We start from the raw sequence: 14,696 nt of genomic DNA on the forward strand, positions 1-14,696 counted from the left end.
TGGCCTTTGTTGGTGGCTGGGCTCAGTTTGACTGTGTGGGTGGAGGGCTCAGTGGAAAAAAGGTTTACAGACAACAAGAGAAAAGACCCACATGACAAATGAGAGGGAGGGAAGTTCATGAGTGTACAGCAGCAGGTATGAATCTGTTCTCGGCGGTTATTAGGACTCATATAAAACTGTTGACAGCGAATCAACACTTCCTTTCCTGCAGCAGACGGGCCGTGTGGGTTTCTGCTCAGCAGCCTCCACACTGTTCGCTGTGGTTTTTCATTTTATTAACACAATGACGGTTACAACCATCGACTCTGGTTAAAGAATGGTTCCAGGAACTTCAGTATGAATTCAGCGCTCGCTGTCTCAGTTTTAATCTGTGTTATTAATGTGTGAGAGAAGCAGCTGAAATCCTAAACTCAGAGCTGAGAAACTGACATCATTAAATAAAGGGAGACGTTCAAACTCCTGCAGTCTGCTCAGGTCCCACAGTCTGTACTGAGTTCACAAATACATTACTCAATAAGTTTAAACAAATAGATCAAAATAAAATGGTTGTAATTGATATTGAGTTGTTGAACATCCTAATAATAATAATAATAAAAAATACATGACTCATAGAAAAGAAAGTAGAGTCATTATAAAGAATGAAGTCGATTTTGATACAAAGAACCCAACTTAAATCATATTTTTATATTTTTATTGAATACAAAACACAAACAAGCATGTAATTGATAATTGATTGGTTTATTGACTGGGACATGTTGCAGTTTTAAACATTAAAGAAGCACTGGACCAGAGTTAGCTCGAGGCTAATTAACAGCACAGCTACACACAGCACATCACATACACCCACAATGTCAATAAGAAGATTAATAATGTAAACTTGTCAAATTAAAAGCAAGACTACCTGCACTAATGAGAAGACCCTAGATGGAGTTTAGACTCAATATTCACACAGCTGATTGGTCTTAAGTAGAATTTTTAATTTTTTAATATATGATATATATTTACAAAACAACATAAACATCAGATGTATTTATGAATAGAGCAAAGAAATGTTTCTTTTTCAGCAAAAATACAAGTGCACATATACACATACACATATGTTGATGTGAACCAAGTTCATTTTCTCACATATTCCACCTTGATTATCATAAAAAAATAAAAATTAAATATCTGTAAGCTTTTCTTTGTATCTTCCTGTACACTTGTTTTTAGCACTATGTGAAAGTTTACTGAGATCTACTGACGACAAGAGTCAAATTACTTGTAGGTATCAATAAACTCGGTCAATATAGTGGATTCTGTGTCTGATTATTTAGATTATTTGAAGCCAAACTGAGATCAATAAAAACATGGATGATTATAAAAGACAGAAACTGTGATGTTTCAGTTTATTGAGAATGTTTCTCTGAATGACTTTGACAAACCTGCCACCCTCTGTATAATGTATTAAAAAGAAAATACACAAGAAAGAAAAAATACTGTAAGCACTTAAATATCTACCAGGTAGCTAATGATTCAACTACATTTTACATTATTATACAAGTCATGATTAAAAGTGGAATTAAAATAGAGCAACAAGATATTAATATTCTACAGAATTTATACTTAGTAACTGCAAATATACTGTATTTATGTGTTTGTGTGTGTATTTATAGTTTTAAGACAACTGTGTCTTAAACGTAAATTTACAACCAACCACAACACGTCATAAGTGACATTTGTGAACACTGATGAAAGTGATAAATGAGATGAATTGATGAGATGTGATGGTGAGAAAAGGCGAGCAGAAAACAGTCAGTCAGCATGTGTGCAATTGGTGGACGGTCCCTTGTTTCTGAGGATCATCAGCAGAGAGAGTCCACAGCAGTACACCAGACTCTTCACTATCAGCACTGTGTACAGCACACAGAGCAGCTTCACCTGGTACTGAGACGGGACAAGAGCTGCTGGTGGATCTGCTGATGGAGCTGGTGTCGGAGATGCTGATGGAACTGCTGGTGGAGTTGCTGTTGAAGCTGATGTTGGAGTTGCAGTTGGAGCTGTTGTTGGTGAAGGAAGAGTAGAAAGATCTGAAACAGAAAAAAGTTAAAAACAAATTAGTCAGTGCTCTGCTCCTCTGCCCTCTCTGACACCGTCTCCAGATGAAGCCGAATCACTGCTGAACACAGTCACCAAGCCTTCATTACCTTGTTCTGTTTGGGCCCTCACTGTGCCCCCTTCGTGCTTGACGGAGCAGCGGTATTTATATGTGCTCCTCTCTTGCTGATGGAGCAGCAGGATGGAGGCAGTGCGTCCCGGCTCTCTGAGCTCCAACCGCTCTCCCGCAGCAGGGGGCAGATCCTCCAGCTGGCCGTTCTTCTGTCTTTTCCAGGAGAACTGGACCACAGGAGGAGACATGGCTGAGGCCAGACACAGCAGGGAGCTCTTCCCCTCCAGGTGGGCTCTGGATGCTGCTGGGTACACGCTCACCACGGGCTTCACTACCCGCTCAACTGAAGTTTGACAGCAGCAACAAGCAGCACAAACACACATTCACACAGTCAACAGCAGCTTACAGCACTGCACTGCATTCAGTCTGATCCTGGAAACTACATGATCACTAAACTACTCATCAATACACCGCAAACATCATCTACACTGATACATATTTTCATATATATCTTCATCTAGATAGAAGTTCAAGAAAAAATGGAAAGATGACAATAAAAAGTTCTGTTCATTATTATTTAAATTTTTACATATAATTCATGAAAAACAATGTCATATAAAATATAATAAAATTACATTTGTAGAATGCAGAATATTAACCTTCATCATAAAATAGGTATAAATTGTGTCTGCTATATTTTATGATATATATCACTAAACTTTATGCCATGCTTCATCATACATGAGATTGAAAAACTATACATATGCACAGCAATACATAAGTACAGTATATTGATACATAAGTGTATCAATCAGTTTTCTTTAAAGTGCAGAATCACCATGCAGCATGGTCCCAACACATTTACAATTAAAGAGAATACAATAAAAAACAAAACAAATAGTAAGAGAATGAAATAATAATGAAATAAAATAAAACAAACACATTAAAAACACACACACATATATATAAACTGGTATCACCACATACATGTCTGCAGATAAATAACCAGAAATAACACAACAAAGATGACAAAGATAATCCAGTAATACATAGTTTGTCCACCAGACAGCACTAACAAGTTTTCAGCTGTAAAATATCCTACTTATTTCACACTTTGGTCACAATTTTTTTATAATAATACTTAAAATAACAAATATAGATGTTGGTATGGCCGTCCAATTTTTTAACATTAGTCAAGCTGCATTTTATATCATAGTAACTATATCTTATAAAAAACAACATATTTACCTCCATATATACCATAACACCATAGACCATAATATATCCATAATAAAATACAATATATAAGTCCTAATTTGCTGACATTAAATCTGTGTTCATACTTTGTACTTTCTGTCCATGTTGATGAAATTAGTGATTGTAGTTTTCATTGAAATGTAGTAAATGAAATGACGGACTGAGACTGAGAGCTTAATGAAATCAACTCTGAATCTGTATGAGACTGAAGAATCCTGCTCATCAATGAAATTTACTTAAATTATCTCAAGATTGTGTATAAAAAGTCAACAGATGATCAGAGCAGGAAAATCTTCCACAATCATTCATCTAGAATTTATTTTCTTTCAGGAGAGAGAGAAGAAGTTTCATTGAACAGCAGCTGATGAGAATACAGAATGAAATTAAAATATCAGTGCTGAGTTTCTCTGAGTATTTGGAAGAGTTTAAAGATTTTAGTTTCCAAGAAACATATGAAGAAAAACTCCTTTCTGATGCTTATTTAATGATAGAATGGTTGCACAATGAATTCTCTAATTATTATGGAAATCAATGTGTAAATCCTCAAGCAACAGAAAATAAACTTAAAAACTTGTGCAATAAAACAACTGAAGGAAAATGAACGTTTAGTCTTACCTGTTACAAACAGTTTAGTTCCAGAGCCAAAGATCATGACGTTCACAGTGAAACACACTGTGACAAAAACCTGTCTGCTGTTGAATGTGTCAGCTGAGGCGAATAAATCCAAATTATTAACCAGTATCATATTTCATCTCCATGATGTGTTTCTCTAATGTTCATATCAACATGACTGTCTCTTCTTTTGTTGTATTTTTCTTTATTTCAGCCTACTGACATAGAGAGAGGCGGGATCCTGCTACATTTCTAATCAGTCCAATACATGACACATGTTGTCTGTCAGTTTAATAAAATATGATTTTACATCGGGATCAGTAGCTGTGAAAAAATAGAAAAATAACATAAATATGGGATGTGAAATTCAGCCGCTCTGTAGCCTGCAATAGTCAAAAGTGTCCTCCATAAGAATCAAAATACTCTTCCTGACTTGTACTTTATCCTCAGACTGTCATTTGAAGTTAGAATCCTTTAGATTTTGGTCCTTGTTGATAACTTGTGTTTACTGTTGGTAACAGCCAGTGTGTTATAATAATACATCTACTGGAGCTTTGACGGAAAAGCCTTATCAACCACTGGGGTCAGGAAACTGTCACTCTGTCAGAAATGAATGAATTAATAAATGGATGAATGAATGAATGAATGAATGAATGAATGAATGAATGAGTGAACTTCATTTATGTAGCACCTTTCATACACAGATCCAGAGAAAATCATAAAAGATCATAAAACTACAACAGTATATTAAGCAGGGTTAAAAAAGAGCTCAGGGAGGGAGGGTAATATTCTGAGAAAAAAATATATTATAATATAATATTCTGAGTCTTAAATTTGGGAGAAAAATCTCACAAATTCTTGGAGATTAAAGTTACAAATTTGCAAGAAAAAACTTGGAAAAATAGTCTTTTATGATCTGTCGTATTTCTGTAAAAAACATGTACTGTACTGTATACGGATGAGAAAAACAGGGTGATGTTTTCACAGTGAACATGTATAACAGTGTTGAGTTAGCCAGGGGGTGACACAGGCTAAATACATGTTACAGTGCTCTCACATGTGTTATGAGGCAGAATATGTAAAGCTAATATCTGTAACATTAAGGCGTGTCAGGTTAACTATGGATTTCTCTTAGCTAACAGACCACTAGCTAACATAAGAATGTTAGCACACTTCAGAGCAGCCAGAAATCGATGTGAATAATTTAACTACAAAAACTAGCTTGGTATAATGTCTGGTTAGTTAGTTATTAGTTAGTTAGTTATTTTCTTTACAAAAGGGAAAGCTGCTACCTCAAATAGAGTAACATAATGATGTCTGCAGCAGTATCAATATTACTGTGATTTTCTACAGTAACATATGGTTACTGTGATTTCTTACAGCAACATAATGGTTACAGTGATGTTCTACTGTAACATATGGTTACTGTGATTTTCTACAGTAACATAATGGTTACTGTGATTTTCTACAGCAACATAAGGTTACTGTGGCTTTCTACAGTACACACACACACACACACACACATACGCACACACTTACACTTGTATATAGGTACACTTAGCTAGATTAATATTGTGTGTTTTCCTTTTACCCTTTGTTCAATAAATGCTATTGGATATACCTGTTATCTGTTGTTGCACAAGAATGAGTTTTGCCAAACTCTGCTCTGTAAAGAACTTCAAAATCCTTCAACCTTGATTAGCTATTGATGTGGTAATGTTGTTTATACTTATTAAGTTAATTATTACTCAAAGTTCCAAATTGAAAGATTAGTACACTTCGAGACTGAATTGGCTATCTTTTTCCCTGACTCCAGGGTGGTGCCCCGTCATTATTAATTCTTATTAATAATTTTATTGATTTTAGTAATTAATAATTATCTTGATAATCATTAATTATTGCTGATAGCCAAAGTTGTAGCCAAGGCCCAACAGTGATTTTCTATCGTAACATATGGTTACTGTGATTTTCTACAGTACCAAAATAGTTACTGTGATTTTCTACTGTAACATAATGGTTACTTTGATTTTCTACAATACTAAAATAGTTACTGTAATTTTCTATAGTAACATATGTGTTGGGCCTCAAACCATGAGGTCACACAGAGAGGGCCTACATGTAACCTGTGGGGCCTGACCACGAGGTGCTTTTTCCTTTGTTTCCCCTGAGACAAAGGAATAGCGCCAAAATGCTGCTTACAGACAATGGGAGTCCACTGCAAACTCCATTTCCAAGGATGCTTTGCAATTTTCACACCTCAGCAGGGAACAGTCAACATACAGTCTCATTGGTGGAGACGCTCCTGCACGGCGGACGCAGCCATGACATCACCGCCCCTTTGAAAACTGAACATGCCCTGAAGCACATGCCTTTCCCATGTCACTGAGCTAGGGGTAACTGCTGCTGCTGTTCACCCGAACACATTCCGGATCCGAGAGAGACCGCTGCTGCAACCAGCGTCCTCAAATTCCCTTGAGAAGGAAGAAACTTCTTCACCGAGTCAACTCTGCTGTTCTTTCCGCCACGCCACTGAGAGCCAGCTGCCGTGCTTTTCACCGACCGTGCGAGAACGGCCACCGTCTGCATCCGAGCCCAGGACAAAGCCTGACATAAAGACGGACTACACACACAGCCTGCTCGCTTTCTGAAGCGACCAAGTAAGAGGCATAAGTCTGGGCAGAGGCAGTGTTAATTGTGTGTTCTTATCAGCATCAGTTGCTGTTGTTTAGCATTTAGCTTTTAGCTTTATTGCTATTGTTTGTTGTGTTGTTGATGGACCGCCGAGTCCATTTTTCTCTGTTTACTCTCAGGAGTATTTTAAGTTTGCTGCCTGTTTAGTTCTGTTCACCACGCTAGACTGTTTTGTGTTTGTCCCGCTCGGGACTACCGCTGTGTTTGTGCCATCGTGAGTCAGGAAGTAAGTTGCTTTGTCGATCAGAAACCAGACAACATGCGTCACAGACTGCCGTCCATACACACGCTGTCTGTGGACAAAGGAACCGCTTCTCTTCCTCTCACGATCGTTTTCTCTCCTTCTTCCCTCTCTCTTCTGACTAACACCTACACGCGCACACACACACACACACATACACGCACCGGCATGTTTTGCACATCTGATGGTCAGATAACATCGGACAAAACTTTGCTTTGTCTTTCCTTATCCGCCATCAGACACGTGTGTTTTTCACAGAAGTGGGTGAATGAAAGACGCCGACCACTAGACGGCGCCATCTTGCTTCTGTCTAACCAAGACACCACCATATTTATGCCATCCGGTTCTCGCACGACGTGACTTCCTTTCATAGTCACGTCCGCGTCGCAGACCGACGACGTCATCACGTCAGGCCCCGTCGCATTCTTGTCGCACACGTGCACACACACGCATTCCCCTGCATGTATCCAACCCTGTACATAGCTGTTTGTGTTTTGTTTGGTAGGATTAGATTTAAGAATAGTTGTTTATTGAATGAAGCATTTGTTAACTTTGTTAATTTTGCTAAGTTTAATAAACACTATTATATCTTTAAAGAAGTTCTTCTGTCATTATTGTGTGTAACATTGTGAAAAGTGGCTGATTGAAGGAGTCAGAGCTCGAATTCACCCTTCTTTGTTCACCCTTGAATGTTGATATCTCTCAGATATTAACATTCTAGGTGAACTCCTTTTATGAGACTCCCTTGTTTGGTTATTGGTCCCGGTTTCCGGGTGGTGCCCCGTATTTGTTAATTCATATTAATAATTCTATTAATTGTCATAATTAGTTAACTATCCTTGATAATTGATAATTATTGAAAATAATCAACTGTGTTCTTCACAGATCCAACAGTTGGTGCCCGAATTATTGATTAAGGTTAACAATATCTTATTTTCATAATTCATAATTATCTATGATAATTAAGAATAATTCATAATTATCTATGATAATTATGAATTATTGCTAATAACCAAACGCACTACTGCCAGTCCCAAGATATGGTTACTGTGATTTTAAACAGTAACATATCGCTACTGTGATTTTCCACAGTAATATATAGCTACTGAGATTTTCTACAGTACTTAAATTGTTATTGTGGTTTTCCTACAGTAACATACAGTTAGTGTGATTTCTTACAGTAACATAATGGTTACAGTGATTTTCTACGGTAAAATATGGCTACTGAGATTTTCTACAGCACTAAAATAGTTACCGTGACTTTCAACAGTAACATAATAGTTACTGTGATTTTTTTACAGCAACATATCGTTACTGAGATTTTCTACAGTACTTAAATAGTTACTGTGATTTTCTACAGTAGTGTGTTCACTACTGTGATTTCTACAGTATCATTATGATTACTGTCTCTGTAGGCCTAATACACAGTACTATAATGTAAAAATATTTACAGCAATTAACCATGCAGAAATACAGCAAATTACTGTGGATTTCACAGCCATTTCTTACAGTGTACCTAAAATATCTGCAATAAACCAACATCGTTACTTTTTCTTAACTTAGATCATCCAGATACAGTGTAATTACTATTTCAGCTTTGCTAGATATTTGATAAATTCAGTAGATATATCTTTTTATGGCCATATTTTATAACCCGACTTTGCAACCTGGAAGAACCACAACTGTGGTGCTGATTTGTATCAAGCTGCATGGGGCAGCTCTGAGGAATTGTAGTTTTTGAAAAAATATTAGTATTTTTCCTTGAACTGGAAGGTGTAAATACTGAATTGAGAGTACATTGAGGAGTTTAAGAGGATGATAAACACATTTGTGTAATCAGATATTAAATATCTAATTGTTAAATAGTTGAAACTTAATTTTAACCATGTTTTACCCATATTTGACAGCACCCCCAATTGTTGACTATACTCACATGGTAGCTGAGGTCAAAAGCTCTCTATAACAATTGGTTTCATGTCTACAGCCCATTTTGTTCCTGAATTATAAGCCTTCAAACATTCATTGAGGTCACTGTTCAAAGGTCAGTATTTCACAGCAGGAGCCATGTAGAATCTTCATACTGACATATGTTACTCTCCAGTTGGAGACCTTTCCCAAGATGTATTTGGTTTACCTCTTACGACAAAGTTTTGATTTTCTCATTTAATTGACTCAAACCATCCCAGGTCTAGTTTCAGAGAGCACTTTGAAGGCCCAAGATATACAATTTAAGCTTTTTGTTTGTTTGTTTGTTTCTTCTTTTAGTGGAAATAGTGACCAAAATGAGTCACTTTCAGAGATTACAATACTGCTGACAGTCTACAGCATTACTACAGGCTTGGAGGAAGGCCTGAAGTGTTTGGGTTAGAGTTAGGGCTGAAAAGACCAACCTGTTCACATTCATGCAAAGGCTACTAGTTACTGGACCCTCACATCAAGAGATTCACGAGCAGCAGTAGGCGCTCTGGTCACTGTCTGCTCACTGCCAGCCCCCTAGCAGTCACCGGCAGGGAGCAGGTCATTTAACACTGTAGACATCATGTTGGTTGTGGCCATATCAAGTTTGAATTTTGTAGTTCAAATCTATTTCGCAGGCTGGTCGTGAACTTGACAGGGATGATAAGATATACATTTTTTTATGTTTCCACTGTGTATTATTTAGTAAGACAAATGTGCCTAGTCTATATTTATGTTAATTAAAAAATAAAAATGTCACATCGTTGGCCGAGTAGCCTACGGAATAAAGCATTATTGGCTAGTTATGTTTGTGTCACGGCAAACAAACAATGATGAATTGTACAGCTCCGGGAAACAAGAGACCGCAATGATCAATTTCTCTTCCACTGTCAATATAGAATGGAACAGATGTTTGCTAGGAACTTTAGTACAGTGGTTGCTGTGGGAAGAAAATCAAATCATGGAGTTATTATTATAATAAAGGTTCAGGAACAAGACCACGCCCCTCTCTCTCACTAAGTTCAATCACCTGCGCCTCACTAATTCAATCATCCGTGCATACCTATATAGGCTTGTCTAACACCTTTCTCTCCCATTCATCTCAGTTCTCACGGCCCTCCCTGCCCAAACTCTTTTTTCCTCCTCTCTCCCCTCTCGATGGCCATCACAGTGGCTCAGTGTTTAACACTTATGCCTCACAGCAAGAAGGTCCTGGCTTCAAACACTGGCTGTCCCAGGTCCTTTCTGTGTGGAGTTTGCATGTCCTTTCGGTGTTTGCATGGGTTTCCGCCAGGTACTCTGGTTTCCTCCCACCATCAAAGACATGCTTGTTAGGGTTTCATACTTCTGCATAAGTAATTCTTCTTGTCCTATTCTAGGAATCACAGGGGGATGACGAAGCAGAAAGCTCACGAGACATGTCCCCCACTCTGAGTATCGACCCCCGGGTTCCTAGACGCTCTAGCCTCATTGTGATTCCATTTGGTCGGTCATCCCCACACCATCGACCCCCTTCATCCCTCTCCTTGACCGCATCATCCCACCGTACACGACCCAGACCAACCTTCGGCTCCCATTCAAAAAACACAAATGAACTAAAATGATATCTCATTAATCATATCTGTAAAATACTTAAAATAAAACAGAGTTAGGTAAAAACTAACACGACCTGCTTTTTATTGTTGAATGAAAAGCAGGTTGTGGCCAAACCCTCTAATATTTTTTGGTGAACTCAATGGTCCTCCATTGATCGCAGGGTTGGTGGTTCAGTCCTGTTCATATTCATGTCAAAGTGTCTTTGAGCAACATACTGAAATGAAATTGTTCCCAATGGTCCATCTAGAGGAACTTTTGTCCTGATGGAGGTGCTAATGGAAAGGTCAGGAGGTCACCATAAATGTTAGAATTCACACTCAAGGGATCATGAACAGGAACATTTTATAGAAATCTGATCTGGCCAACAGTCATTTTGCTCTGTATCAGTGATTTGATTTGATGGACAGACTAAACCAAAGGTCCCACTGCTCACAGCAGGAAACCTGACCAGAACCAGTTAGGGACATAAATCACAGATTTGGCCTCTAACATTTAGGGGTTGTTTGGCCAAAATAGTTGTGTATGTGCACTTACTCTCTATCTCACTTTTCTCTTTCATATTCATACATGTGTGCACACATAAAGAGCCTGACTGCAAAATGTTGACTTTATTGAATATGTGTTATGTAATATGTACCTTGACTTTCTGACTTGCCTTTCAAACCCTGGACTTACGGCAAGATATTTCACTGTGACATCAGAGCTCACCTGAGAACCTGTAGCTCACCTGTCTGTGTCTCTGTGCTGTGGATTTTCATAATGAAATGATGACTGTCACAAACAGATCAGTTGAACAAGCTTTGGCTACTTTACCTTATGAAAAATGTTCATGTCTTATTGACACATATGCAATAATAACTGCTCTTGATTTTTACTGACACTTTGGTTCTTCTTTAAAAACAATGATCAGATGATCTTAGTTTTGTCCAGTGAAGACATTTTCATATTCTGTTATGTTTAAAACATTTAAACTATAAATACTAACCGCTTCAGATTCACCACCGTTCATTCATCACTGACTCTGCTGCTGCTGCTGCCGAGCTGCAGCTTGTCAACAATGTGTAAAACAGCTTGAAGTTGTGTTGCCAGATCATCAGGTCAGGGATCCCCCATATCATGTTGTCTCACTCTTCATCATAATAATTCACTTTTTGCAGAAAACACACAAACCTGGAAACTCTGCAGAGATCTCACCGTTAACATTATGTCAACTTAAAATAAAAAGATGTTTGAGATCTGTGAAAATGTTAGTAGGGACAATTCAGCAGCACCTTGACATTGGTAGCAACATGTCCCTTCTGTAATCACTCAAATCTACACCAATAATTTACGTAAGTGATATTATATCATGAAATCTGCTGACAGATGTGTAGGGAAGAGCAGAAGGTTTTTATTGTGAAGGAGCAACAGGACGTTTTGGCATTTAGAGCAGATTAGCATTGTGAGGGAGGAATGAACTTTATTGCAGCAGAAGGTCAAAGAAGCATCCATGTGTTCTGTATTCATCCTTTGTTCTCACTGTGTGGAACAACAGACAACCTGCTGAAATACATAATAAACATATAAATAAATATAATATTAAAAAAACTGTCAGCAGCAAAACAAGAAAATTGTCCTCAGCTCAGTTTGTTTGTGACTCTGGCTGAGATGGAGGTGAAATATGTGAACCTGGGCTGTGGTTTACTGCTCTCTTCCTGTCACAAACACTGTTTGACATCTGTTCATCTGGAGGTTTTTGTTCAGGCTGCAGGGATCATTTCTCACTGTGGGAACCATCTTTCCAACACGAGCAGTAGTAGGTGGCTGAATGTAAGAGTTTAACTGTCTGGATCTTCAACTCATAGACGTTTTCATTTTTTACTCCTGAGAAATCATTTTTCTGAGGATGATTGAAACCTTTATATTCATTACCATTCGACATATCAATACTCAGAATCCTTGTGAATGTTTCTGTGTCTATCTTCTGGTACCAGTATACATATGGGTAACTACTGTCACACTGGTTAGTTCCTCCACAGCTGAAGGAAACTTTTTTACCAGCTCTCCTGGTCAATGTTAAATCATCCTGAATCAGCTCTGCTGCCATGGCAACCAGCGCTGTAGAGAAACAGACACACAGATGAAGGTCAGTGTGACAGTGTTTGTTAAAGGTTGAGTTTGTTGGCTCCTGATTGGCTGGAAACACTCACCTGAACACAGACAGCACAGAGCAGCAGCTGGGAGGAAAAGCATTTTGTGCAGTGGTGTTTCCTCTGGTGAACCTGGGGAGAAGTGGCGCTCTGATGCAGCTGAGGCCAAACAAGGACGAGCTGTGAGATCAGACGAGGGCCACGTGGTTTCTAACAGCTCCTCAAACCTCCCATCAGCCCCTGCGGCGGACAGATAAGGCTGCTGCTGCTGCTGTGTGGTTTTACATTTCAGTTTAATAAATAAATTGAATTTCCTGCATCATCTGATGGTATCATGCATTCATTGACGTTCTCTTTTAACACTGAGTTTAGACACATTTCCTCAAATTGACAGATTTGGTATTTTTGGAAGCTTTGTGATCTCTACTAGAATTAGAAATAAAGTTCTGAGGGTTTAGTTTGTGAAGACGAAGCCACCGGAGGGTTCAGAAGAGTTTAAAGTCGGGTGTCGTCTACATGTCTCTTTGGTGGAACTGATAACAACCCATCTGCAACATGAGGAGACACAACTACACACTGCTTTACTGATTTATTGTATTTTTTAAGTTACTATATATATATTTTTTTAATTTAAATTTAAAATATTAATCTCAAAAGTAACTACAGCAACAAAAATACAATATTTTCCTCTGAAGTGTTGTGTAGTAGAGGTTTAAAGTAGTTTGAAATGGAAAAACTCAAGTTAAATACAAGTACTGTAAAACTGTACTTGAGTACATTAACTGAGTAAATGTACTTATTTACTTTTCACCTCTGTAGGAAAAAACAGCTGGATGTAATTTCATCATTTTTCATTCTTTTTTTGTTATTTTAGTGTCATTCATTTTTCCACATGTTGCGCCCTGCAGTTAAATAGCCCGATTATTTGACATATACATTCTATATACAATATGAATATATAAAATAAAGTATATAAGATATTTAGACTAAATATTACTTAAATATGATCCAAATATGTTTTTCCACTGTAAATATTTTGCGTAACATACATCATTTTAGTCTGATCTGAATATTTGTGTTACAGTTACAATCATTTAGAGGCTATTTGTAGTCTAATGAATGAAGCTTTTTTACCGCCATTCTGTATAATCCAATATCTTTAATAAAATTTCACAATATTATCTGCTACTGAATATCAGTTTATAAATCAAAGTTCAATTTCACGTGCTTTTAACTAAAAAAGGTTTTAAAAAATGTCTGTTCTCAGATTCATTAAGATCTTTATTTTTTAAAGTTGCTTTTAATTCTGATATTCTAATATTAATTTGTACTAGTGCAGTGCTTGTTCAAAATATGTCTGTTATGAATGAGTTGATTACTTGGCCTCTGGTGTTGCTGCTTGCAGACTTCTCGAGAACCGCTCATCCAAACAACTTCACACTCGATGCTGCACTTCATTGTGTCCTCAGCAAAACACCAGACAAGTGTGAAGTCGATCGGATGAACTGTTGTAGAGAAAATCGAAGGACACACATACATACAGACAGACAGAGACTCCTTCCATTTTAGTTAAATATATTCAAATGTAATTCTAATATTAGAAAATCAATAATAAAAGAAAATTCAACCAATTTGCAAATAACTAGACAGATTATTGAAGTGATCACATTTAAAAATGACAATTGTATGATAAATTACAACAACAAGATAATCAACTAAATAAAACATTAAAGGTGTAAAATATTTAACCATAGATCTTATTTAATTATATGTTTTTTTTATTGTTCATTGAGAAGTTACTATTAATTGGGAATAAACTAGAGCATTATAACACTGCAATAAAATTATATAATTAGTAACTGTTCAGGTGTTATTTGCAAATATACTGTATATTTTGGGGCATAACACATTAAAATCAGTTCAGAGACACAAATTTGAACCCTATTTTGAAGGAAAATCAACAAAAACAAAGAACTTCATAAAACACAGACACTGTGATGTTACAGTTTATTAAGAATATCAAAGTTATGATTTAAAAAGACAAATCTAACTTTGCAGAATGTAT

The 14,696-nt window shown here is 37.2% G+C and overlaps 1 protein-coding gene across 1 annotated transcript; it reads right to left on the minus strand.

Annotated features, from left to right (window-relative positions):
• Positions 1-953: 953 nt before the first annotated feature.
• LOC121908909 (immunoglobulin lambda-1 light chain-like) lies at positions 954-12,893 on the minus strand. Its single transcript, XM_042429236.1, has 6 exons — positions 12,692-12,893; positions 12,276-12,599; positions 10,186-10,203; positions 4,022-4,060; positions 2,187-2,492; positions 954-2,069 (listed from the first exon to the last, which is right to left on the minus strand). The coding sequence occupies exons 1-6, from the start codon at positions 12,732-12,734 to the stop codon at positions 1,795-1,797; spliced, it is 1,005 nt and encodes a 334-aa protein (XP_042285170.1). The 5' UTR covers positions 12,735-12,893; the 3' UTR covers positions 954-1,794.
• Between the last annotated feature and the right edge of the window lie 1,803 nt (positions 12,894-14,696).

This window comes from Thunnus maccoyii, chromosome 12, assembly GCF_910596095.1.
Source record: "Thunnus maccoyii chromosome 12, fThuMac1.1, whole genome shotgun sequence".
In the NCBI taxonomy this organism is placed as follows: domain Eukaryota; kingdom Metazoa; phylum Chordata; class Actinopteri; order Scombriformes; family Scombridae; genus Thunnus; species Thunnus maccoyii.